We start from the raw sequence: 27979 nt of genomic DNA, 5'->3' as shown, positions 1-27979 counted from the left end.
TCTGTGCTGGCTGAGGCTAGCTGCTGGGTGTGACAGAACAGTAGTTGCTTAGGAAGACACTTGTCAGGGTAAGCAGGTTGGGCAGGGTGGATCTGGAAGGGGAGGCTGGGATAGGTTCAGTGGCACTAACAAGGTAGATGGAGGGTGCCAGAGCCGGCATCCCCCAGTGTCAGGCCATCTCACCTGAAGGAGTGGGGAAAAAGGGTGCTTTCCAGCACTTCTCTTCCTGGAGAAATTTCTTACAGACCCTTGTCCCTCTATCATATACCCTAAAATTTGTCAATAAATCTTTACTACATTCTAGGTGCTTTTCAAACTGCTGCCTTTGTGTTGGATCCTAGAGTGAGTGATATAATGTGGCAGCCCTTTAAGAACAGAGTCTCAGTTCCTATAACCCTCTAGCTCTTCCAGAGTTAAACCCTGCTGGTTTTCAAAGCCAGATGTTATGGGGGTTCATTTTGCCAGTGCAGATCCCAGGGCAGGAGTTGCCCAGTGTGGGGCTTGAAGCCCTTGCTCCTCGGTGAGGGGACTTATCACACTTGTGATATCCCGCCTGCCTGTGGGGCTCTGTACCAGGGTTAGTTCCTGATGGCATCTTTGCCCCTCCCACCTGTTTATTTTATTTATTTATTTATTTATTTATTTAATTTGTTTCTATTTATTTGTTTTGGGGGGGGAGGGGAGAGAGAGAAAACAAGCAGGGGAGGGGCAGAGAGAAAGAGAGGGAGACACAGAATCTGAAGCAGGCTCCAAGCTCCAAGCTGTGAATGCAGAGCCTAATGTGGGGCTGGAACCCATGAACCATGAGATCATGACTTGATCATGATCAAGCACCCCTGTGTGACTTTTTATTTATATCTTTAGCTGTGAAAGTTCTGTTCTGCTGCTTTTCTGGTCTTTCTCAGAGTAGGGTGGCACTGTATGCAGTTGCAGCCTTGGTATGTCTATGGGAGGATGTGAGTTCAGAATCTTCCTACTCTGCCATCTTACCCTCTTCACGCAGTGTTGTTAGTTTTACTGGGGCAACCATGACTTTGGGTTTGCCTAGTGAATACTGATTACCATCTCCCACTCCATTCTTAGCTTATTTTGTTTATTGTTTTTCTTTGTTGCCCCTAGAGATTTCTATTTTTTCCTGCAAACCCAATAATGCTTCAGAAAGTATGCTATGTCATGGATGTAGTTGTATTGTAATAAGAAGACCCTTCAGGGGTGACTGGGTGGCTCAGTCAGTTAAGTGTTTGACTCTTGATTTCGGCTCAGGTTATGATCTCATGATGGTTCATGGGATTGAGCCCTGTGTTGGGTTCTGTATTGACAGTATACAGCCTGCTTTGGATTCCCTCTCTACTTCTCTCTCTGTCCCTTCCCCTCTCATGTGCTCTGTCTCAAAATAAATAAACTTTTTTTTTTTTTAAAGCAGACCTTTCAGACTATTTGGTCCCTCTATTTCAGGAGGAGAAGTCTTAAAGAAGGTGTTTTTTTTTTTTTTATTTTTTAAAATGTTTTTATTTATTTTTGAGAGAGAGAGAGAGAGAGAGAACTAGTGAGGGATGGGCAGAGAGAGAGACACACACACAGAATCTGAAGCAGGCTCCAGGCTCTGAGTTCTCAGAACAGAGCTTGATGCAGGGCTCGAACTCACAAATTGTGAGATCATGACCTGAGCTGAAGTTGGATGCTTAACCGACTGAGCCACCCAAGCACCCCAAGAAGGTGGTTTTTATTTATTTATTTAAAAAAAAATTTTTTTTTCAACGTTTATTTATTTTTGGGACAGAGAGAGACAGAGCATGAACGGGGGAGGGGCAGAGAGAGAGGGAGACACAGAATCGGAAACAGGCTCCAGGCTCTGAGCCATCAGCCCAGAGCCCAACGCGGGGCTCGAACTCACGGACCGCGAGATTGTGACCTGGCTGAAGTCGGACGCTTAACCGACTGCACCACCCAGGCGCCCCAAGAAGGTGGTTTTTAAAATAGACACTTCCCTATGTGTAAACTGCATAAGGGTTTAAGCACCGGGTGGATAATTCTTTCTGTTATGGGTGAGAGATTAAATGGCCATTCCAACTGAAAGATATAACTTAGTGGTCTCAGGCTTAGGATATAACACCTAGATCACTTTTTTTTTTTTTCGATATATGAAGTTTATTGTCAAATTGGTTTCCATACAATACCCAGTGCTCATCCCAAAAGGTGCCCTCCTCAATACCCATCACCCACCCTCCCCTCCCTCCCACCCCCCATCAACCCTCAGTTTGTTCTCAGTTTTTAAGAGTCTCTTCTGCTTTGGCTCTCTTCCACTCTAACCTCTTTTTTTTTTTTTTTCCTTCCCCTACCCCATGGGTTTCTGTTAAGTTTCTCAGGATCCACATAAGATGAAACCATATGGTATCTGTCTTTCTCTGTATGGCTTATTTCACTTAGCATAGCACTCTCCAGTTCCATCCATGTTGCTACAAAGGGCCATATTTCATTCTTTCCATTGCCACGTAGTACCCCATTGTGTATATAAACCACAGTTTCTTTATCCATTCATCAGTTGATGGACATTTAGGTTCTTTCCATAATTTGGCTATTGTTGAGAGTGCTGCTATAAACATTGGGGTACAAGTGCCCTTATGCATCAGTACTCCTGTATCCCTTGGGTAAATTCCTAGCAGTGCTATTGCTGGGTCATAGGGTAGGTCTGTTTTTAATTTTCTGAGGAACCTCCACACTGTTTTCCAGAGTGGCTGCGCCAATTTGCATTCCCACCAACAGTGCAAGAGGGTTCCCGTTTCTCCACATCCTCTCCAGCAACTATAGTCTCCTGATTTGTTTATTTTGGCCACTCTGACTGGCGTGAGGTGATATGAGTGTGGTTTTGATTTGTATTTCCCTGATGAGGAGCGACGTTGAGCATCTTTTCATCTGTCTGTTGGCCATCCGGATGTCTTCTTTAGAGAAGTGTCTATTCATGTTTTCTGCCCATTTCTTCACTGGATTATTTGTTTTTCGGGTGTGGAGTTTGGTGAGCTTTTTATAGATTTTGGATACTAGCCCTTTGTCCGATATGTCATTTGCAAATATCTTTTCCCATTCCGTTGGTTGCCTTTTAGTTTTGTTGGTTGTTTCCTTTGCTGTGCAGAAGCTTTTTATCTTCATAAGGTCCCAGTAGTTCATTTTTGCTTTTAATTCCCTTGCCTTTGGGGATGTGTCAAGTAAGAAATTGCTACGGCTGAGGTCAGAGAGGTCTTTTCCTGCTCTCTCCTCTAGGGTTTTGATGGTTTCCTGTCTCACATTCGGGTCCTTTATCCATTTTGAGTTTATTTTTGTGAATGGTGTGAGAAAGTGGTCTAGTTTCAATCTTCTGCATGTTGCTGTCCAGTTCTCCCAGCACCATTTGTTAAAGAGACTGTCTTTTTTCCATTGGATGTTCTTTCCTGCTTTGTCAAAGATGAGTTGGCCATACGTTTGTGGGTCTAGTTCTGGGGTTTCTATTCTATTCCATTGGTCTATGTGTCTGTTTTTATGCCAATACCATGCTGTCTTGATGATTACAGCTTTGTAGTAGAGGCTAAAGTCTGGGATTGTGATGCCTCCTGCTTTGGTCTTCTTTTTCAAAATTTCTTTGGCTATTCAGGGCCTTTTGTGGTTCCATATGAATTTTAGGATTGCTTGTTCTAGTTTCGAGAAGAATGCTGGTGCCATTTTGATTGGGATTGCATTGAATGTGTAGATAGCTTTGGGTAGTATTGACATTTTAACAATATTTATTCTTCCAATCCATGAGCAGGGAATGTCTTTCCATTTCTTTAAATCTTCTTCAATGTCCATCATAAGCTTTCTATAGTTTCCAGCATACAGATCTTTTACATCTTTGGTTAGATTTATCCCTAGGTATTTTATGCTTCTTGGTGCAATTGTGAATGGGATCAGTTTCTTTATTTGTCTTTCTGTTGCTTCATTGTTAGTGTATAAGAATGCAACTGATTTCTGTACATTGATTTTGTATCCTGCAACTTTCCTAAATTCATGTATCAGTTCTAGCAGACTTCTGGTGGAGTCTATCGGATTTTCCATTTATAATATGTCATCTGCAAAAAGTGAAAGCTTGACTTCATCTTTGCCAATTTTGATGCCTTTGATTTCCTTTTGTTGTCTGATTGCTGATGCTAGAACTTCCAGCACTATGTTAAACAACAGCGGTGAGAGTGGACATCCCTGTTGTGTTCCTGATCTCAGGGAAAAAGCTCTCAGTTTTTCCCCATTGAGGATGATGTTAGCTGTGGGCTTTTCATAAATGGCTTTTATGATCTTTAAGTATGTTCCTTCTATCCCAACTTTCTCGAGGGTTTTTATTAAGAAAGTTTGCTGAATTTTATCAAATGCCTTTTCTGCATCGATTGACAGGATCATATGGTTCTTATCTTTTCTTTTATTAATGTGATGTATCACATTGATTGATTTGCGAATGTTGAACCAGCCCTGCATCCCAGGAATGAATCCCACTTGATCATGGTGAATAATTCTTTTTATATGCTGTTGAATTCGATTTGCTAGTATCTTATTGAGAATTTTTGCATCCATATTCATCAGGGATATTAGCCTGTCTCTGTCTGTTTAGGAATCAAAGTAATACTGGCTTCATAGAATGAGTCTGGAAGTTTTCCTTCCCTTTCTATTTTTTGGAATAGCTTGAGAAGGATAGGTATTATCTCTGCTTTAAACGTCTGGTAGAACTCCCCTGGGAAGCCATCTAGTCCTGGAGTCTTATTTGTTGGGAGATTTTTGATGACTGATTCAATTTCTTCGCTGGTTATGGGTCTGTTCAAGCTTTCTATTTCCTCCTGATTGAGTTTTGGAAGCGTGTGGGTGTTTAGGAATTTGTCCATTTCTTCCAGGTTGTCCAGTTTGTTGGCATATAATTTTTCATAGTATTCCCTGATAATTGCTTGTATCTGTGAGGGATTGGTTGTAATAATTCCATTTTAATTCATGATTTTATCTATTTGGGTCATCTCCCTTTTCTTTTTGAGAAGCCTGGCTAGAGGTTTATCAATTTTGTTTATTTTTTCAAAAACCAACTCTTGGTTTCGTTGATCTGCTCTACAGTTTTTTTAGATTCTATATTGTTTATTTCTGCTCTGATCTTTATTATTTCTCTTCTTCTGCTGGGTTTAGGCTGCCTTTGCTGCTCTGCTTCTATTTCCTTTAGGTGTGCTGTTAGATTTTGTATTTGGGATTTTTCTTGTTTCTTGAGCTAGGCCTGGATTGCAATGTATTTTCCTCTCAGGACTGCCTTCGCTGCGTCCCAAAGCTTTTGGATTGTTGTATTTTCATTTTCGTTTGTTTCCATATTTTTTTTAATTTCTTCTCTAATTGTCTGGTTGACCCATTCATTCTTTAGTAGGGTGTTCTTTAACCTCCATGCTTTTGGAGGCTTTCCAGACTTTTTCCTGTGTTTGATTTCAAGCTTCATAGCATTGTGGTCTGAAAGTATGCATGGTATGATTTCAATTCTTGTATACTTATGATGGGCTGTTTTGTGACCCAGTATGGGATCTATCTTGGAGAATGTTCCATGTGCACTCGAGAAAAAAAGTATATTTTGTTGCTTTGGAATGCAGAGTTCTAAATATATCTGTCAAGTCCATCTGATCCAATGTATCATTCAGGGCCCTTGTTTCTTTATTGACTGTGTGTCTAGATGATCTATCCATTTCTGTAAGTGGAGTGTTAAAGTCCCCTGCAATTACCACATTCTTATCAATAAGGTTGCTTATGTTTGTGAGTAATTGTTTTATATATTTGGGGGCTCCTGTATTCAGCGCATAGACATTTATAATTGTTAGCTCTTCCTGATGGATAGACCCTGTGATTATTATATAATGCCCTTCTTCATCTCTTGTTACAGCCTTTAATTTAAAGTCTAGTTTGTTTGATATAAGTATGGCTACTCCTGCTTTCTTTTGACTTCCAGTGGCATGATAAATAGTTCTCCATCCCCTCACTCTCAATATGAAGGTGTCCTCAGGTCTAAAATGAGTCTCTTATAGACAGCAAAGAGATGGGTCTTGTTTTTTTTATCCATTTTGATACCCTGTGTCTTTTGGTTGGCGCATTTAATCCATTTACATTCAGTGTTATTATAGAAAGGTATGGGTTTAGAGTCACTGTGATGTCCATAGGTTTCATGCTTGTAGCGATGTCTCTGGTACTTTGTCTCACAGGATCCTCCTTAGGATCTCTTGTAGGGCTGGTTTAGTGGTGACGAATTCCTTCAGTTTTTGTTTGTTTGGGAAGACCTTTATCTCTCCTTCTATTCTAAATGACAGACTTGCTGGATAAAGGATTCTCGGCTGCATTTTTTTCTGTTCATCACATTGAAGATCTCCTGCCAATCCTTTCTGGCCTGCCACGTTTCAGTAGAGAGATCGGTCACGAGTCTTATAGGTCTCCCTTTATATGTTAGAGCACGTTTATCTCTAGCTGCTTTCAGAATTTTCTCTTTATCCTTGTATTTTGCCAGTTTCACTATGATATGTCATGCAGAAGATCGATTCAAGTTACGTCTGAAGGGAGTTCTCTGTGCCTCTTGGATTTCAATGCCTTTTCCTTCCCCAGATCCGGGAAGTTCTCAGCTATTATTTCTTCAAGTACACCTTCAGCACCTTTCCCTCTCTCTTCCTCCTCTGGAATACCAATTATGTGTATATTATTTCTCTTTAGTGCATCACTTAGTTCTCTAATTTTCCCCTCATACTCCTGGATTTTTTTAGCTCTCTTTTCCTCAGCTTCTTCTTTTTCCATAATTTTATCTTCTAGTTTACCTATTCTCTCCTCTGCCTCTTCAATCCGAGCCGTAGTTGTCTCCATTTTATTTTGCAGCTCATTGATACCATTTTTTAGCTCCTCCTGGCTGTACATTAGTCCCTTGATCTCTGTAGCAAGAGATTCTCTGCTGTCCTTTATACTGTTTTTAAGCCCAGCGATTAATTTTATGACTATTATTCTAAATTCACTTTCTGTTATATTGTTTAAATCATTTTTGATGAGTTCGTTAGCTGTTGTTATTTCCTGGACGTTTTTCTGAGGGGAATTCTTCCGTTTCGTCATTTTGGATAGTCCCTGGAGTGGTGCGGGACTGCGGGGCACTTCCCCTGTGCTGTCTTGAATAACTTGCGTTGGTGGGCGGGGCCGCAGTCAGACCTGATGTCTGCCCCCAGCCCACCGCTGGGGCCACAGTCAGACTGGTGTGTGCCTTCTCTTCCCCTCTCCTAGGGGCGTGACTCACTGTGGGGTGGCGTGGCCCGTCTGGGCTACTTGCACACTGCCAGGCTTGTGATGCTGGGGATCTGGCGTATTAGCTGGGGTGGATCGGCAAGGTGCACAGGGCGGGAGGAGTAGGCTCAGCTCGCTTTTCCTTCGGAGATCTGCTTCGGGAGGGGCCCTGCGGCACCAGGAGGGAGTGCCACCCGCCAGAGGGATGGATCTGCAGAAGCACAGCCTTGGGTGTTTGCGGGCTGCAAGCAAGTTCCCTGGCAGGAACCGGTTCCCTTTGGGATTTTGGCTGGGGGATGGGCGAGGGAGATGGTGCTGGCGAGCGCTTTTGTTCCCCGCCAAGCTGAGCTCTGTCGTCTGGAGCTCAACAACTCTCCCTCCCCTTGTCCTCCAGCCCTCCCGTTCTCCGAGCAGAGCTGTTAGCTTATAACCTTCTAGATGTCAAGTCCCGCTTGCTGTTGGAACACACTCCGTCCGGCCCCTCCGCTTTTGCCAGCCAGACTCGGGGGCTCTGCTTGGCCGGCGAGCCGCCCCTCCGCCCCGGCTCCCTCCCGCCAGTCCGTGGAGCGCGCACCGCCTCGCCGCCCTTCCTACCCTCTTCCGTGGGCCTCTCGTCTGCGCTTGGCTCCGGAGACTCCGTTCTGCTAATCCTCTGGCGGTTTTCTGGGTCATTTAGGCAGGTGTAGGTGGAATCTAAGTGATCAGCAGGACGCGCGGTGAGCCCAGCGTCCTCCTACGCCGCCATCTTCCCAGCTGTGCTTGATCACTTTTAATATAAATAAACACTGCTCAGCATGGTATTTGAAATTTATCATTTGTAATCCTTCCAAATATTTGGTTTCATTCAAAACTGAGACAAATGACTTCTTTGTATTTAAGGTCTTTGTTCATTTTTAAACAGTTGGTATATTTTTACATTTACCCAACTTGAGAAAAGTGGTTTTATTCATGAATTCAACTATTTATAAAAACTCCATTGTATATAAATTCATAAGACATGGTTTTTATCCTCATAGAGTTTATAATTTAGAAGAAAAAATAAAAGAAGTCCTTATTTTGTTTTATATCTCAGACAGTATGTTCCACATAATTATGAGTCTGGTTAAAGTCCTCCACAATTCATTTACTTGTGTGAGCATGGCAGGAAAACACAGGTTAGATCTCTTTCTTTTCCTATCTTGTTCTTTTCACATATCTTTCATGAGTGTCTACCTATTTCTTTCCCTAACATTACTTTCTCTCTCACATATTTTCTGGCTCTTTTTTTCCTTTTCTTTTGCATGATACCTTGTTTTCTTTCTGTCTCATGCAGAGAGCGGTATGTACAAATGCTTGACCAAATTGCCCGGCAGACGATCGACTTCTACAAAGACATGGTAACTCAGCGAATAATGGACCAGCGCATTTTGGAAGAATTGTACAATTTTAAGAATGTTACTGAAGAACTGACCAGGTAAAATCTGTGATTATCTTAAACACAAAACACAGGCCAAAGCCATGTCTTTAAAGAGAATAAAAAACGGGGAAAGTAGAATGGTTAAAAGTGAGGACTCTTTTTTTTCTTTTGTGGGGTTTAGGAAGAGAACGGAGAGGACTGGATGTAGATGTAGAGACGTGGGTTACAAAGGTTAACACAAAACCAGGGCTGTGCGTGTGTTTGATAGGGAAGAGGCTCCTGTTCTCCTTCCAGGCCTGAGATGTTGAGATCTTAATCATGTTTACAAGTGCCGTGATTACAGATGATAAGGTTTAAATCCCAAAGAGGAGGATAGGCATTAAGTAGCAGTCAAGGTTAGTGATCATCTAAGCTTGTGACAAGATGATTAGTGGCAAGAATGAAAAGGGTAAGATAGGCATGTCAGAAGGTAGAACGGAGCAGCCTGGTGGCCTGGCCTGTTAGCGTCTGCCTTCTCTCCATTCTGGAGGATCTCCCACATCATCTTTCTGCCCTTTCTAGCCAACCTGATTCCATTGCCAAACCTGCCCGAATTCCATCCAAATGTATGCTAGATTTCTTGATTTGGTTTCTAAGGGGTGAAAACTAGGGAGAGATGTACCCATAACTGAGAAGATTCCTGCGTATACAAATCCGATTTCCTGGAACTCTTCAACTATGAATGTAAACTTTCTTTGCTTTATTTCAGGGAGCTGTGTCTGGTTCGGGCACATGATATGAAATTAACAAAGGAAGCAGAGAAGGCCCACAGGGATTTGGCACAAGCTCTCTTAGATGCTGAAAAGAATGCTAAGTGAGTTACCCAATGTTAACCATTGTGTCATCAGGCCTCACAGCTTATTTGAAGGAACAAAATTTTATAGAAACATTTGAAGTTTTTTATTACATCAGTGCCGGGAGGGATTAATATATGTAAGGAACTTTTATATATATTAACCCCTCCAGGCACCACTTAATACACATCTTGTAAATGTCTTCCTGTGTGAGTTTTCCGGGGCGTATCCCTAGAAGTGGAATTGCTAGGTCACAGGCTACGCACAGCCTTGTCTTGCTAAATGTTGCCAAATGCCGTATAAAGTAGTCGTGCCAGTGCACCTTCCTGTCGGTGTAGGAGATTTTCCTTTTGTCCATATTTTTTTTCAGTCTGATGAGTATGAATAAGTGTCTGGTTTTTGTTTTGTTTGCCACTAATTTTCCTAATGAGTAGTGTGAGTCTAGTTCTTTTTTTTTTAGATTTAAATGAATCTACTACCATCTTAGTGTTTTATCCTCTTTCTGGGGTTAGCAAACTTTTTCCGTGAAGGGTCAGATGGTGAGATACGGTTTCTGATGCAACTATGCAATCCACTCTGCCTTTGTAATCTGCACCACCATGGTGAAAAGGCAGGCAAGGACGATGCCAGGACTTGGCTGTGTTCCAATAAAACCGTTTACTGATACTGAAATTTGAATGAAAATAAAACATTGTCACGTGTCACGAAATACCGTTTTTCTACTGCTTCTTTAACCATTAAACGTATAAAAAGTAAAATAGGTAAAAAATTAAAAATCTGAAATTCTTTGCTTACGTTCTATGCAAAACACAAGCTGTGAGCTGTCTTTAACCCACAGGCTCTAGTTTGCTGAGCCTGATAATTATCATTATCAAATGATAATTTGACTGCATTTTTAGTTTTTCTTATTTAACCGATTAAAAAGTAATATTATTATACTATCATAGAAGCAGTATTGTGCCCTGTAAGTAAAGTAGAAAATATAAGCAAGCAAAAATGAATAAAAAATATTATAGTTTCACCACCTATAGATTACCGATATACATATCTTAGTATATATTCTTTTTTTCTATGTACATGTGCACACATGCATTGTTTTAAACCAAAATTGTACTGCATATACTGTTCTACAGCCTGTTTTTGTTTTGTTTTTTCTTTTTTTTAGTCAACAGTCTACCTATTTCAGTAAAGTTTCACTTCTTCAATTACCCAGATAATATTCAAATCTTCCCAGTGTTCCCCAAAAGGTATTTTACATTGGATTGTCCAAATCAGTATCCAACCTAGGGCCACACATTGTATCTTGTTTTATATTCCTTTAAATCCAGCATAGTCTTCTGCTTTTTATGTGTGTGTGTGTGTGTATTGAAGAGTGACTGGCATGTCAGCAAAAACACAAATGTACACAAAATCTATATTCAAAGGTATATTCTTTCTTTTATTCTATTTTTTTTTTTAATTTTTTTTTTCAACGTTTATTTATTTTTGGGACAGAGAGAGACAGAGCATGAATGGGGGAGGGACAGAGAGAGAGGGAGACACAGAATCGGAAACAGGCTCCAGGCTCTGAGCCATCAGCCCAGAGCCCGACGCGGGGCTCGAACTCACGGACCGCGAGATCGTGACCTGGCTGAAGTCGGACGCTTAACCGACTGCGCCACCCAGGCGCCCCTCTTTTATTCTATTTTATTCCTTACTAGACTAAGAAGGATACCTTGATCATCTTTTTAGTGTTGATTTATTTATTTTGAGAGAGAGAGAGAGAGGACATGAGCATGAGTGGGGGAGGGGCAGAAAGAAGGAGAGAGAGAATCTCAAGCAGGCTCTGTGCTCTTAGCACAGAGCCTCAAGTGGGGCTCAATCTCACAAACTGTGAGATCATGACCTGAGCTGAAATCAAGAGTCAGATGCTTAACCCACTGAGCCACCCAGGTGGCCCACCTTGACCAGTTTTTGCTCACTGAATATACTACTGTTTTCTGTAGCTGATTCACCCTTCTTGTCTTAGTAGATAATTGTTCTATACTTTGTCTTCTATCCCATTTGTCTAATAGTATCTCACCATCCTCTTTCTGAGCTGATGAACTTGCTTTCTAAAAACTAGAAGCAAGCAAGCAAACAATCAAAAAAGTAGACGCAAACAGAAGAGAACTCAAGCTCTCACCCCTACATCTACCCACGCCCTGCAGCTGTGCTCATACATTCTATCTTCCCAGCTTTTCCTGTGGATGAACTGTCTCTTCCCAAGGCAAGTCTTTCCACTTGTGTACTGTTACATCCCCACATATCTACTTGAGATATTTTCAGCAAATATTCCCTCTTTCTTCTCTATCTTTAATGTTTCCCTCTCTTCCTGATTAGTCCCATTAGTATACAAATATGCTATAATTAACACCCACCTCAAAAACAACAACCAAAAAACAAAAAGACTCCCATATCTTAAGATGGCACACGTATCCCCTTCTAGCTATGGCCCTGTTACCCTGCCCACCTCCCGTCCTCCCCCCAACCCCCGGCCATTATAGTAATCTTCTTTAAAAAATTGTCATACTCAATATGTCCACTCCTGGTCCTCCCCTTTGTCACTTGTGAACCCACTCCAATCAGGCTTTCACTCCCCCAACCCCACCAAAATGCACTTGTCAAAGTGACCAGTGACTTTCATGTTGTTGAGTCTGAAGGCCGCTTCTCAATTCTCATTTAACCTGACTTAACAGCAGCATTTGTCACAACTGACCAGCTGCTCTTACTTAAAACAGTGTCTTTCAGTAGGTTACACTCTCCTAGTTTTCCTCTGCTTTACTATCTGCTCCTTCTTACTGATACCCCTTGCAGGTTCCTTTTCATCTCACCAATTTCCAACTGGCGAAGTGCTTGTTCCTTATTCTGTGGATCTTTTCTGTGTCCATATTTGCTTCCTAAATTACTCTCTTCATTTTCCTGGCTTCCAACGCCATCACCTGTATATACTCAGCTCACAAATATGTATCTGCAGCTTCACCCTTCTTCGCAAATCTGCACCCCTAGTTTCATTCTTTCTCCTCCTTGAATTCCAGACTTACGTATTCAACAGACTTAACACTCTGCTTAGATGCCTAATGTCCCCAACGTGTTCTTTCCCCCAAACCGACTCCTCCCACATTCTTTTCTCATTTCAGTTAATGGCAACTCCATCCTTCCAGTTTCTGGGGCCAAAATGCTTGGAGTCATTCTCTGTCCCTTTCTTTTTCTCACATCTCACACCTCTCTAGGCAGATGCTATCTCCTTTCATGATCTGTGCTGACCCCTCACCTCTTTCATTTGTGCCGTCTGCATGCCTTGCCTGGGGTGTTGCGGGGACCTCTGAATCTCCTTTTTACATCTGCTGTGGTAAGCCCACCACTGTGGGCCTTTCTCCACATTCCAGCCAGTACTGTTGTCAAAAACCAACTTCTGTGTTCTGTAGCCGAAATATAACTGGAAGACAAAGTTTGGGGATAAAGGGGACCGAGTTTTATTACTTTAAGGCAAAGGAGGTTAGAGCAGGCTACTGCCTTCAAAACTGTAGACCTGCCCAGGGTAAAAGGCTGATCTGGGTGGTTTCACTAGGAATCTGGTACGTGCTGCCAGCCACGTTCCTCATGCCTTCAAGGTGATCTCATGACTAGTGCTGGTGTGGGCCATCTGAGACTTGTGACTAAGTATCAGCATCGATACCAAGTTCTTGGGACAAAGGATTCTACAGAAAAATAAGTGAAGGGAAAGAGAAGGCTTCAAGAATGAGGAAGAGAAAATTTTGTTCAGCTTGAAGTCAAACCTTGCCGAAGCATTAGTGCATCCATCTGAATTTCCATCCATCTTTACATTTCTATGTGGTGTCAGTATTATCTATTAAAATTTGACTCAAATAGAATAATGTCATTTCTCTGCTCGAAATTCTGCAGTGGCTCCCCATCTTACAGTAAAAGGCCACATTTTAAAAACATGGCTTACAAGACTCATCCAACCAGAATTTCTCTGACTTCTCCTACTTTATTTCAGACATGTTGCCTTTGTGCTGTTCTTGAACATACCAGACAGACTTCCCCCTTGGGTCCTGGAACTCTCTTTCCCAGAGAGCTCCCTAGCTTCCTCCTTCCTTCCTTCAGACCTTGTTCCTCCCCCCCCCCCCCCCATTTAAAACTGAGAGCATTTTGTGCTCTCAATCCCCTCTCCCTGATTTGTTTTTATCTATTGCACTATCACTACTTAATATGTTTTCCTTTTTTCTTTATTATCTTTTCCAAATAAACTTTGTAAGGGCAAAGCTTTTGTTTTTGTTTTATTTTGTTTAGTTTTGAACAGCACCTGGCATTTGGTAGGCGCTAAACAGATATTTGTTGAATGAATTTAAAAAATAAGCTAGAACTTCCTTTGTGCTAATGTTCATGATAGGAGCAAAACATCTAAAACCAGAGAGAAAGGGAAGGAGAAGGAGAAAGAAATCTCATTTTCTTTAAAAATTGATGGTTCTGAAGTGGGACTCTTTTTTGTGGTTAGAAATTTTTAGTAATACTTTTTTAAAAATAATAACCATTTGATTGAAGATTAGGAAAAACAGAAACACATAAATAAGGAAGTAAGTATCCATAATTTGTTCTCTGAGTTAAATCACTATTAATATTTTGATATATTTTCTTTTTTCTATTTCTATGTATTTTTTATATAAATGAGATCAAAATGGGTATATAATTTTATCATTTGGGTTTCTCATGTTACAACATGAAAAGTTTTCCCACGTACCAAAGTATTAACAACAGGATCTTTAATTAGCTGTATCATATTTTCATCACAGAGCCATTTATTTGGCCAATCGCTTGTTGTTGGACATTGAGGTTATTTCTGAATTTTTTTCTTTTGCTATTTTAAACAAGGGTCATTAGTTACCTTTTCAAAATCAGTGTCTAACTTTCAGACAGTAATGTGCATAAATCTTAAGGGGATATAACTTGTTGAATCTTCATATGTATATTCCCCTGTGTGACACCTAGGGTGATTAATTTTTCTTACTTACTTTGAACAAGTGGAAGTCTCCAAACAGAGAGGGCTTTCAAGAACTGATGCAGGTAGTTCCTGGCTTTCATCAAAATTAGAAGAATTCTATGTCACTGGCCTTTAATTCTTGTAGCAAAGTTAATATCCCATAGCAGGTAGTGTCTCAAATGGCTTGTGAAATGCTATCCCTTTACAACTTCTGTGTTTGCATTTAATCTCACAAGTGCTTTTAAATCCAATTTAGGGGCATCTGGGTGGCGCAGTCGGTTAAGCGTCCGACTTCAACCAGGTCATGATCTCGCGGTCCGTGAGTTCGAGCCCCGCATCAGGCTCTGGGCTGATGGCTCGGAGCCTGGAGCCTGTTTCCGATTCTGTGTCTCCCTCTCTCTCTGCCCCTCCCCTGTTCATGTTCTGTCTCTCTCTGTCCCAAAAATAAATAAACGTTGAAAAAAAAAATTTTAAATCCAATTTAATTGTAAACTTCGGTGTAAGTTTGGAAGGAAAAGTTATGTTCTGGTAAACATGAAGAAAAAATAGTTAAGAAAAAGGTACTTAGCGGCTCATAATTACTGGGCTTTGTGTTTAAAAAAATTTTTTTAGGGGCGCCTGGGTGGCGCAGTCGGTTAAGCGTCCGACTTCAGCCAGGTCACGATCTCGCGGTCCGTGAGTTCGAGCCCCGCGTCGGGCTCTGGGCTGATGGCTCAGAGCCTGGAGCCTGTTTCCGATTCTGTGTCTCCCTCTCTCTCTGCCCCTCCCCCGTTCATGCTCTGTCTCTCTCTGTCCCAAAAATAAAATAAATAACCGTTGAAAAAAAAATTAAAAAAAAAAAATTAAAAAAAAAAAATTTTTTTTAATGTTTATTTATTTATTTATTTAAAAAAAATTTTTTTTTTCAACGTTTATTTATTTTTGGGACAGAGAGAGACAGAGCATGAACGGGCGAGGGGCAGAGAGAGAGGGAGACACAGAATCGGAAACAGGCTCCAGGCTCTGAGCCATCAGCCCAGAGCCCGACGCGGGGCTCGAACTCACGGACCGCGAGATCGTGACCTGGCTGAAGTCGGACGCTTAACCGACTGCGCCACCCAGGCGCCCCTAATGTTTATTTATTTTTGAGAGACAGAGAGAGACAGAGAATGAGCAGTGGAGGGGCAGAGAGAGGGGGAGACACAGAATCTGAAGCAGGCTCCAGCCTCTGAGCTGCCGGCACAGAGCCCGTCGTGGGGCTCTAATCCACCAGCCGTGAGATCATGACCTGAGCCAAAGTCGGACACTTAACCAACTGAACCACCCAGGCACCCCTGGGCTTTGTGTTTTTAATGAAGAAGACTGATTCAGGGTGCCTGGGTGGCTCAGTCAGTTAAGCATCAGACTATTGATGTCGACTCAGGTACTGATCTCATGGTCGTCATATCAAGCCCTGTGTCAAATTGGGCTCCGAGCTGTGCGTGGAGACTGCTTAAGATTCTCTCTCTCCCTATGCTCCTCCCCCATTTGCATGCGTGTGTGCATGTACACGTGGTCTCTCTCTCTCAAAAAAAGAATTCTAATTCTATTCTGTATCCTGAGTTTTTAAATGAGATATAGGGTTGTTATTCTGTTGGAATACCATGTTGTGAAAATTCTAGCAAATAAACAATATGAAGAAAAGTGTTTAGAGCAGGTAAAAGTATGTTGAATTTTTTACTTTAAGACTTTTATAAGCTTTATAAATGAAATGTGACTATTTTTTCTTCTATTTCACTGTATATTAGTGTTATTAACGTATCCAGCAATTATAACATAATTACTTTATGATGAGTTTTAAAGGAACAAATTGTCTATTTTAGAACAAAGTTGTTCATTTTATTAAAAAAATTTTTTTAAGTTTATTCATTTATTTTGAGAGAGAGACAGCATGCATGGGGGAGGGACAGAGAAAGAGGGAGAGAGAGACTCCCAAGGAGGCTCCTCGCTGTCAGCACAGAGCCCGACATGGGGCTCGAACTCACAAACCATGAGATTGTGACCTGAGCTGAAATCAAGAGTCAGGTGCTTAACCGACTGATTTACCCACATGCCCCCAAAGTTGTTTTTTTTCAAATGTCCACCATCATAACAATTATTCAATAAATGTGAATTCTCAAAAACAAAGTCTGTATATATTTTTTAATTTTTTTTAGGATTGTAGAAGAATACCATGACTTATACACATTGCAAAGAGGAAGGATGGAGTGTGATATTAAACAGTTAATGTCAGAAAGAGATGTCTGGAGCTCAGCCACATATGAATTGGCCCTAAAGGTTGGTTCATCTGGAATCATAACTCAGACTTCTTTTTTGCTGGATCAGTTTTGCTTTACCATTTTTTTTTTGCTTTATCATTTTTAGTAATCTAGACAAATTTAAAAAATGAAGATGTGTATTTAATTTATGAATAATGTGGCTATGATTGATGGGCCTTGAGAAAGGAAAGTTACATTTTTTTCTTTTGTTTCTTCTCTGTTGAGTACCTGGCTATTGCCCAGTTAAGGGCTCTTTTTCTCACCAGAATCTAAGAAGTATAAGGAAGAATACTTTTTCTATTGTTTGTGAGCATGTTAAAATTTTCAACTTCTGCTTATACTAATTATAAACTAGGAAGTGTTATTTATATTTTTTCGCACAGTGTAACCATATTAGGATTATATCACTTTGGTTCTATTACCTTGGCATCTAAGATGACAAATGAATTGAAATATGGCAGTCTGTAGGTCATTACTGTAATACTTTAGGCAAGTACCAAACATCTGGGACTTGTGTTTACTAAGTATTAACCAGAAATTATGACCCTCAACATATTCACACTTTTGTCTCATTTTCCTCTGGAATGGTCAGACCTCATCTAGTATACAGTATTTCATCCTGTTGCAGAATTTTTAAATGACATGTCAAGAAGAAACAATCATGACAGTAAATATATAAGAATATATAAATCAGGGAGCTAGGCATGTTCAGTAGGAATAAAGAAGACAAGTGAGTTTCTTCACTCTAGTAGTATTTAAACAATAGAGAACTGACCCCTTGTAGTGGCTTCTGGGGAAAAATACCTTGAATTGGTGGAGGCTTTGTGTTAGCTCATCCCTAAAGCCCCTCCCAACAGGAAATGACAGCTAGAATGTCACCTTCCTGAAAATAACGACTTTGTCTCTTTTGTTTGTGTCTGGATGCACAGTGTCTAGCAACAGTCACTCACTGACTGACTATATAATTGGTTCCGTATACCAGTGGCTCTCAAAGTATGGTCCAAGGACACCCTGCGCCCCCTCCCCGCCTCACCAGGGATCCCTGAGACCCTTCCGTGAGGTGAAAACTAGTTTCTTCATTATACTAAGAAGTTATTTGCCTTTTTCAGTCTCCTTTGCACACAAGTTACATTGGCTTTACAATGGGATGTTGCAGCCGACTGAATGCAGAAGTAAATATGAAAATCCAGCTCTATTAAGGCAGACATTAAAGAGATCTGTAAAAAAGTAAAACAATGATGTTCCTTTCATTATTTTTTTGTTTTAGAAAATATAGTTATTTTTTTCATAAGAATACTATTTATGTTAACATATAATGGATTTGTTATGTTTAAGTGAATTAACAAATACGGATTTTATTTTTAAAATTTTTTTATTTTATTTTATTTTTAACTCATTTTATTTTTTATTTTTTTAAATTTACATCCAAATTAGTTAGCATATAGTGCAACAATGATTTCAGGAGTAGATTCCTTAATGCCCCTTACCCCTTATCCATTTAGCCCATGCCCCCTCCCACAACCCCTCCAGTAACACTCAGTTTGTCCTCCATATTTAAGAGTCTCTTCTGTTTTGTCCCCCTCCCTGTTTTTATATTATTTTTGTTTCCCTTCCCTTATCTTCATCTGTTTTGTCTCTTAAAGTCCTCATGTGAGTGAAGTCATGTGGTTTTTGTCTTTCTCTGACTAATTTTACTTCACATAATACATTCCAGTTCCATCCACGTAGTTGCAAATGGCAAGATTTCATTCTTTTTGATTGCCGAGGAATACTCCATTGTGTATATATATATATACCACATCTTCTTTATCCATTCATCCATCGATGGACATTTGGGCTCTTTCCATACTTTGGCTATTGTTGATAGTGCTGCTGTAAACATGGGGGTGCACGTGTCCCTTCGAAATAGCACACCTGTATCCCTTGGATAAATGCCTAGTAGTGCAGTTGCTAGGTTGTAGTTCTATTTTTAATTTTTTGAGGAACCTCCATACTGTTTTCCAGAGTGGCTGCACCAGCTTGCATTCCAAACAAACACATATTTTAAATAAGTTCAGTTTTAATTTCCAAAATGGTAAATAGCAAATAGATATAATGCATATGAACAAAAGCTCTTTGGAATCTTCACTAATTTGTGAGAGCGTTGCTTGGGAGTCTGTGCTCTATGTTATCCTTCAGTTTGGTTCCAGTTCAGTAGTTTTAGAAAACACAAATTTATGATTCAAATTAGCTCATGACTTAAATAACAAATTGTGATGGAGTTAATGATTCAATGGAAAATTGATACGTGAAATTGGTTTGGGTTTAATAAATCACAGTGGTTTATTAATATCTTAGGTTCCTCATTTCAGTACTTTTTTTCAAATAGGTAATTGAAAGAAATAGAGTTGTGTTGGCTAAAAGACTTTACCTCAATGAAAAAGGCTGGAATAAATATGCTAAGCATTTCATCATACTGCTGTCAGCCAAGGTAAAGATCAGTTCACTTAAGTTATGGGAAAAGAGACTCCAGCCTTTGAGGGTTGAAACTGTAAGACATGTTTGCTAAGTTTATAGGTTACATTTTAAATATAGTTTTGTATTTGTGCTTTATTGTGGGTGGAATGAAAAATCTAAGGAAATGTAAACAGATGCTTTTTATATAATTGTCTTCTATCCTAATTAAAGCACTTTAAGCAATTTATCTAAGTTAATAATACTGAAAATGTTATTTATAGACTTATCATTCTATTGGTGTCTAAGCTAAAAGTAAAATGTAAGTAGCTGTGCATTTTTTGCAATTTTATGTGAAAATTCAAAGAGCACACTTGTTCGAAAAGGAGAGAAGTGGCATTTAGTGTGTTCTGGGGTCATACCATTTACACTTGTCATTTAATTCTTTTTTAAAAATTTTTAAAGTTTATTTCTTTATTTTTGAGAGAGAGAAAGAGAGACAGACAGACAGAGAAAGGGAGTGCATGCGAGCAGGGGAGGGACAGAGAGAGAGAGGGAGAGAGAGAATCCCAAGCAGGCTCTACACTGTCAGCAAGGAGCCTGATGTGGGGCTTGATCTCATGAACTGTGAGATCATGATCTGAGCCAAAATCAAGAGTCAGACCCACTTAACCCACTGAGCCACCCAGGTGCCCTTTATAGCAGGGTCTTTATTTTTTGGATAAGAAAAATTAACCCCAAATAAGTGAAATAGTATCCCCCAAGGTTACATAGCCAATAACTGGCTAGGATTCACATTTGGTTTTGTTTGGCTTTGAAATTCCTGTTCTTTCCAATGCACCACACTAGCTCCCATGAAAGTGGGGAAATTGGGCTCATGTTGCAAAGGAAAAAATCTTGTCCCTAATATTTTATGTACCATGGAAAATCTACCAGCAAAGGCACTATGTGATGTTACTGATGATATTTTGAAGGAGAACTATCTTCTCAATTTTGATCCATTTTCTATGGATATCTCTAGTATTACAATATCAATACACTAATTAACATCATTAGCATATGCTAATAAGTATTGTGTGAATAAGTGATTTGATTTTATGCGTCTTATCTAGGACACTGCAGACCTTGCACTGTTGCAGAAATTGACACAGAAATGGAGAAACTTAATGAATAAATTTAAAAACGAAGTGGAACAAAATGAAGAATCTATAAGGGAGAGATTGCAAATTGTTAAGGATGGCCTTACCAAATGGCAGCAGTTTTTCAGAAATAATAGGTGGGTTACAAGAATCTTTTTTTTTTTTTAAAGGGTTTTGTTTTGTGGGTTTGTTTTATTTTAGAGAGAAAGAGGGAGAGAAAGAGTGGGGGGGGGGGAGAGAGAGAGAGAGAGAGAATGAATCTTAAGCAGGCTCTACCCTGAACGTGGAGCCCAGTGAGGGGCTTGATCCCATGACCCCAGGATCATGACCTGAGCTAAAATCAAGAGTTGGATGCTCAATTGACTGAACCACCCAGTTGCCCTGGGTCTACAAGACTCTTGGTTTTGATTATATTGTGTCATGTCTGGTAACTGAGTCCAATTCTTTCTTTCTCTCTGGTTCTCTTTTACCATGTAATAACTCTAACATTGATTTTGGTGGGGTAACTAGCAGCCTTTCCAAGGGTGCAGTCCTGCTAGGAGCTTGAGTGGTTTTGTGGTTTCTGGTGCTAACCATCTCTATAGTCCATCCTGACCTCTCTACCCAACTGCTGCCTCTATTTCAGTTCAGCTTGTTTCCTTTTCTTTCCTCCCCTCTTCTTCCCTCCCCTCCCCTCCTCTCCTTCCCCTCCCTCTCCTCCCCTCTCCTCCCCTCCCCTCTCCTCCCCTCCCCTCCCCTCCCCTCTCCTCTCCTCTCCTCTCCTCACTTCCCCTCCCCTCACCTCCTCTCCTCACCTCCCCTCTCCTCTCCTCTCCTCTCCCCTCTCCTCTCCTCTCCCCTCTCCTCTCCTCTCCCCTCTCCTCTCCTCCCCTCACTTCCCCTCCCCTCACTTCCTCTCTCCTCCCCTCCCCTCCCCTCCCCTCCCCTCCCCTCCCCTCCCCTCCCCTCTCCTCTCCTCTCCCCTCCCCTCCCCCTCCTCTCCCCTCTCCTCTCCTCACCTCACTTCCCCTCCCCTCACCTCCTCTCTCCTCCCCTTCCCTCCCCTCCCCTCCCTCTCCTCTCGTTTCCTTTTCTCTCATGTCAACATATGTCATTATTATTGGCAAACCTGAATATCTAGATGCATCTGCATGTGCAGAGAAATAGAACCAGTGGGTGGCAGTTAGAAGGAGATTGATTTTGATTGGTGTTATACTTTATAACAATTAGAGAAATCTGACAATGGCTGCCTATAAAGTAGTTAAGTCAAGGTGGGATGATGAAATCACAGCTAAAGTTAGTGGGAATCTGGACTTTGAATCTAGTCTTGACTCAATGATTTCTAAGGTTTTTTAAAACTTTAAGATGCTTGGTTTGTTGAGGAAACACATTTAGGAACCGGTTCCATTTCAGATTGAGGACAATGGTATCGGTTTTTCAGATCCTCTAAGGTTTTCCAGTCAGTAGATTTTTTGGAAGTTCTGGAAGCTGAAGCTGGTACATATCCAAGCTGGTGACTACTGCCGTTTCCTGTTTTTGCTGTTTGTTGACTCTTAGCTGGTTAGGGGAGCACAGAGAGCAGGAGGGTTCACTTTTCTCTTTCTCTTCAAGAACTTCTTTATCAAGAGCTTTCGCCTTGTGAGACTTCAGAGATATTAAAAGAAACTCTTTCTTGCCAGAAGTTGGGACTCCTGGACTAAATGTTGAGTCTTCATTATTCATTAGGCTTCCTATTCATTACATACTGTTTTGGCTGCTGTATTTAACAGGACTTATTCTTATGATGATCTAATTTTGGGTGTCAGAGACCCAGACACTGCCCTGTCAGTACTCTTATGGCCTCTGACCTTATAACTTGATTGCTCAGGTCTGATTGGAGCCTGAATTTATGTTTATACTTATATTTATATTTGCAAATTTAAAGATGAATGCCTGTAAGGAAAGGGGCTAACCCTGGAAGGCATGCTTGGAAATCATTCAGGAGAAACATAATGTTATAATGCAGTATACAGATTCATGATTTTCTTTCTTTTTTTTTTTTTAATGTTTTTATTTATTTTTGAGACAGAGAGAGACAGAGCATGAGCAGGGGAGGGGCAGAGAGAGAAGGAGACACAGAATCTGAAGCAGGCTCCAGGCTCTGAGCTGTCAGCACAGAGCCTGACGCAGGGCTCGAACTCACGGACTGTGAGATCATGACCTGAGCTGAAGTCGGACGCTCAACCGACTGAGCCACCCAGGCGCCCCAGATTCATGATTTTCTTTGTTGATATACTGTTCTGAGACCCTGCTCTTATTCTTTTTCCTTCTTCCAGTGAAAAAGACATTTCATCTCCTGATAAAGAAAATATATTTGAATCAGTTATTCCAGATTTCAAGCGGTGGCAAAAGGTAAGACATTCTAATGAACTGTTTGGTAATCAAAGTGCTGTTTGTAAATTGCCACTCTTCACCAATGAATGAGTCACATCTCATCCTTTAAGAATGCCATATGGCATTTTATGAAAGACAAAATAGCAAGACTCCAGGGACTTTTAAAAATACGCTTAAGTATTTTATTTTCAGTTCTATTTTAGATTTGGGGGCCAAATAAAGTTAGGCTGCCAGAAAAAAATGGGAAAAGATACTTGGGTGGCAGTGAGGGTCATTCTGATTCTCTCTTCTAATCATCAGATAGAAGTAACATTTGTGCCTCTCCCGTACCTGGCTTTTGTCTCAAGAACAACTTGGACCTTTAAAATTCAGAACATCTTTTTTAAAAATTGGGGTACGATATAGACATACCGTAAAATATACCAGTTTAGTGATTTTTAAGTGTGCACTTCAGTGGCATTAAGTGTACTTATTGTTTGTTGTGCACCCGTCACCACCGTCCATGTCCACACTTGATTCATCTTCCTGAACTGAAACTTTACCCAATAAACACCAGGCCTCCTCTATTTCCTTCTCCCCTGGCCCCTGGCAACCACCATTGTGCTTTCCGTCTCTATATTTTTGACCACTCTGGGCACTGGAACTACAGTATCTGTCCCTTTGTGACTTATTTCCTTTAGCATAATGTCCTTAAGGTTCATCTTTCTGGTAGCATGTGTCAGAATTTCCTTCCTTTTATAGGCTGAGTAATACTCCACTGCATGTATATACTACACTTTGTTTATTAATAACATACATACATACATACATACATACATACATTTATTTATTTATTTATTTATTTATTTATTTATTTATTTATTTATTTATTTTAGGTTTATTTATTTTGACAGCAAGATAGAGCATGAGCACGGGAGGGGCAGAGAGAGAGGGAGAGAGAGAATCCCAAGTAGGCTTCAAGCCATCAACACAGAGCCTGACACGGGGCTTGAACTCACAAACTGTGAGAATGTGACCTGAGCCCATATTAAGAGTCAGTTGCCCAACCGACTGAACCACTGGGGCCCCAGTAACATCTTTTTAAAAGAGTTTGAGCTTTGAAAATAGATTTCATTAATCAAACTACTGTTATGTCCTAGCAGTCTGACAAAGGAAAATATATAAGATATTGAAATACTCCAAAGTGAATGTGAGACTCATGGCCTGAAGAAGTCTCATCCAGATCCCAGGAAGCCGTTTTCTTGTCTTATGGAATGACTAGAGCAGAATATTCTCAAAATTGAGGATGTTTTTTGTCCTATTTATCATATAGCTAGTTTAGTGACTTTACTGTTTATCTGGCAATTTTGACATTGAATAGGTAAGATTGAAAAAAAATCATGCTGCTTTATTTAGTAGGAATAATAATTCTCATTCATTAAGCACTTTGTCAGGCTGAAGGTACTTTCCATACATTACCACACGTACGCTTCATGTCACACAAGGGATACAGGTTTTATAATCCCTGTGCCAGATGCGGAAGTGAAATTTAGAGATGTTAAGTAATTTACTGAAGTTGTCTATAAATGGTAACTGGCAGAGTCAGACCAGTCCAGGTCTCTCTAGCTCCCAAATCCTTGCCCTTAATTGCTCTGCTACATTGCTTCTTTGTACTAATTCCTCTTTTTGAAGCATGGGTGATTTGTTTGCATTTTCTGAGTCACAAATATGTAAATTGCACTTTTATAGGCTTTGGACTTGGGGTTAGACAAATAGAACGCAACAGATACATTCTAGCAACTTTCCCAGTCTAATGGGGATCACGTAAACAGGTATATTATATCCTCACCAAAGCACATAGTAATTAAACATGCTCAGCTCCCTGGTCCTTCTTTGCCTGTCATTCGTTTTTACTCAAATAGGACTTAATTATTTTCATTTTGGTAAGCTATGGGTTATCTTATGGGGTGTTATAATTAATTTAAATTCACTTAATTTTGAAAATGAAGCTATGTCATATGAAAAAATGGTATGAACAGATAGTAATAGGATATGTAACTCCAAAATAATTGGTAGATGCTGGGAATTAAAGATCTGGGTAGACTTTGATGAAATCATTAGGGAATAATAGTCTAATTTCCTTACCCTCTCTCATTCTCTAGATGCTGAATGAAGATAAAGAAAAGTTTACTGGAGATTGTCTGGTGTCAAAATATGATTCTCTCAAGATTATTAAACATTTACAGGAAAACTGGACAGATATTGGGTTTGGGATATTTGGTCGCCATAAAAGTATGGAGGGGGAGCTGCCACCAGAGCAACAGCACATGAAGGAAATTGTGAAAACCATTGGAAGACTCTACAAAGAATTTGAAATAAGAATAAATGGGGATAATGGTAAGAAAAAATGATACAATGCTTGACATTATGACATTATAAAGCATTTTGATAATAATTATTATTTGTATTACAATTACTATTTAAAAATCTAAATAATAGTGATTATATTTATAATACATATTTAAAATCAAAATAATACATACACATGGTTTTAAAAATTAAGCAAAAGAAAGCACTGAGCACTGCTTTATTGAGATGTAATTCATATGCAATGCAACTCCCTGTTTAAAGTATACAATTCAGTGATTTTTACTACATTCACAGATGTGAGCCACGATTACCACAGTCAATTATAGAATATTTTTCTCAAAAGAAACCCTGTACCCTTTAGCTCTTGCTCTTTTGTCCTCCCATCCCTGATTTTCTGTCTCTGTGGATTTCTCTATTCTGGACTTTCGTATGAATGGGGTCATACAGTACGTGATGTTTTGTAACTGACTTCTTTCATTTAGCGTAATGTTTTAAAGGTTTACCTATGTTTTAGCATGTGTCAGTACTTTATTCATTTTTATAATGAATACATTCCATTGTATGTGTATATCACATTTTGTATATCATTTCTTTTTTATATATAGTTTCTTTTTTTAATGTTTATTTTTGAGAGAGAGAGAGAGAGAGAGAGAGAGAGAGAGTGTACACACAAGTGGGGGAGGAGCAGACAGAGGGGGACAGGGAATCTGAAGCAAGCTCTGCATTGATAGCAGAGATCCTGATGTGGGGCTTGAACTCACAAACCACAAGATCATGACCTGAGCTGAAGTTGGACACTTAACCAACTGAGCCACCCAGGTGCCCCTTGTGTATCATTTCATACATTGATGGACATTTGGGTTGTTTCTACTTTTTGGCTATTATGAATAATGCTGATAAAAAATTTTGTTTACACATTTCTGTGTGGAAATAGTTTTCATTTCTCTTAGGTATATATCTAGGAGTAAAGTTGTTGGTCAACTAGTAACTCTATCTTTAAGTTTTTGAGAACTGTCACACTGTTTTCAAAGACGCTGGATCGTTTTATATGCCCATCCCCAGTATATGAAGGCTCTAGTTTCTCCACATCCTTGCCATCGTTATCTGACTTTTTGATTCTAGCCATACTAGTGAATGTGTAATAGTATCTCATTGTGGTTTTGAGTTATGTTTTTCTGATGATTACTGACGTTGGTATTTTTTAAGGCTTATTAACCATTTATGTTTCTTCTTTGGAGAACTGTCTATTCAGACAGATCCTTTGTCCATGTTTTAATTGGGTTATTTGTTTTTCTGTTATTGAGTTGTAAGAGTTCTTTATAGGTACAAAAGCTTTTTCAGATATATGAATTGTAAGTATTTTCTATGATTCTATGGGATGTTTTTTTCATTTTTTTGATGGTGTCCTTTGCAGTGCAAAAATTTTTAATTTTGATGAAGTTCAATTTATCTTTTTTTCTTTTCTTTTTTGTTTGTGCTTCCAGGGCCATGTCTGTGAATCCTCTTCCAAATTTAAAGTCATGAAGTTTATCCTTATGTATTCTAAGAGTTTTACGATTTTTGCTCTTATGTTATGGTATTTGACCATTTCGAGTAATTTTTGTATATTGTGTGAGGTAAAGGTCTAACTTCATTCTCTTGCGTGTGAATATCTAATTATCCCACTACCATTTTTTAGAAAGGCATTTCCCACATTTAAAGGCCTTGACACCCTTGTCAAAAATTAGTTGATGGTAGTGGTTTATTTCTGGACTCCCAATTCTTTTCCATTGATGTATATGTCTGTCATTGTGTCAGTATCAAACTATGTTAATTACTCTTGCTTTGTAGTAAGTTTTAAAATTGATAAGTGTGAGGAGTCCTACTTTATGTGTTTTATGATTGTTTTGGCCATTTTGAGTCACTTCCAATTCCATCTGAATTTTAGAAACAGCTTATTAATTTCTATAAGGAGAGGATATGCTTGGATTCTGATAGGGATTTTATTACATCTATGGATCCGTTTGGGCAGGTTTGACATTTTAACAATGTGAAATCTTCCAATCCATGAACATGGGATGTTTTTTCCAATTATTTGGATCTTTAGTTTCTTTTAACAGTGTTTTCTACAATTCTGAAAATGTTTTGCACTTCCTCTTCTCCTCCCCCTCCCCCTCCTCCTCCTCATCCTCCTCCTCCTCCTCCTTCTTCTTCTTTCTTCTTTCTTCTTTCTTTCTTCTTTCTTCTTTCTTCTTTCTTCTTTCTTCTTTCTTCTTTTTTAGGAGTGGTCAAAAGAACAGATATTAACTTATTTATTTTATGTTTTTGTTTTGTTTTCAGGAATAGAATTTAGTGCTTTATCACTTACATATAACACCCAGTGCTCATCGCAACAAGTGTTTTCCTCAATGCCTCTCATCCCTTTAGCCCTTCCTCCCCCTCCACCCAACACCCCACTAGCAACTTTCAGTTTGTTCTCTGTATTTAAGAGTCTCTTATGGTTTGTCTCCCTCTCTGTTTTTTCTTTTTTATTAATGTTTATTTATTTTTGAGACAGAGAGAGACAGAGCATGAATGAGGGAGGGTCAGAGAGAGAGGGAGACACAGAATCCGAAACAGGCTCCAGGCTCTGAGCTGTCAGCATGGAGCCCAATGCGGGGCTCGAACTCACAGACTGTGAGATCATGACCTGAGCCGAAGTCGGACGCTCAACCGACTGAGCCACCCAGGCGCCCCTCCCTCTCTGTTTTTTATATTATTTTTGCTTACCTTCCCTTATGTTCATCTGTTTTGTATCTTAAATTCCATATATGAGTGAAATAATAAAAGATTTATCTTTTTCTGAGTGGCTTATTTCACTTAGCCTAATACATTCTAGTTCCATCCGTTATATTACAATATAATTTATTATTTATTGGCATTTTATAATTTAGTATTAAAATGGCAGACTTATG

The 27979-nt window shown here is 39.8% G+C and overlaps 1 protein-coding gene across 1 annotated transcript in view; it reads left to right on the top strand.

Moving 5' to 3' along the window:
- AXDND1 (axonemal dynein light chain domain containing 1) overlaps positions 1-27979 on the top strand; it is an 86697-nt gene that overhangs the window by 32433 nt on the left and 26285 nt on the right. The window contains exons 10-16 of the mRNA XM_086694608.1: positions 8579-8719; positions 9411-9515; positions 16672-16792; positions 19142-19243; positions 20319-20482; positions 22640-22715; positions 24839-25073. Of these exons, the coding sequence (XP_086550734.1) occupies positions 8579-8719; positions 9411-9515; positions 16672-16792; positions 19142-19243; positions 20319-20482; positions 22640-22715; positions 24839-25073 (944 nt within the window). The remainder of the gene's footprint in view (positions 1-8578; positions 8720-9410; positions 9516-16671; positions 16793-19141; positions 19244-20318; positions 20483-22639; positions 22716-24838; positions 25074-27979) is intronic.

Source organism: Puma concolor, chromosome E4 (genome assembly GCF_028749965.1).
Source record: "Puma concolor isolate L17-30 chromosome E4, mPumCon1.1.hap2, whole genome shotgun sequence".
In the NCBI taxonomy this organism is placed as follows: Eukaryota; Metazoa; Chordata; class Mammalia; order Carnivora; family Felidae; genus Puma; species Puma concolor.
This window is presented reverse-complemented; position numbering and strand designations above follow the sequence as displayed.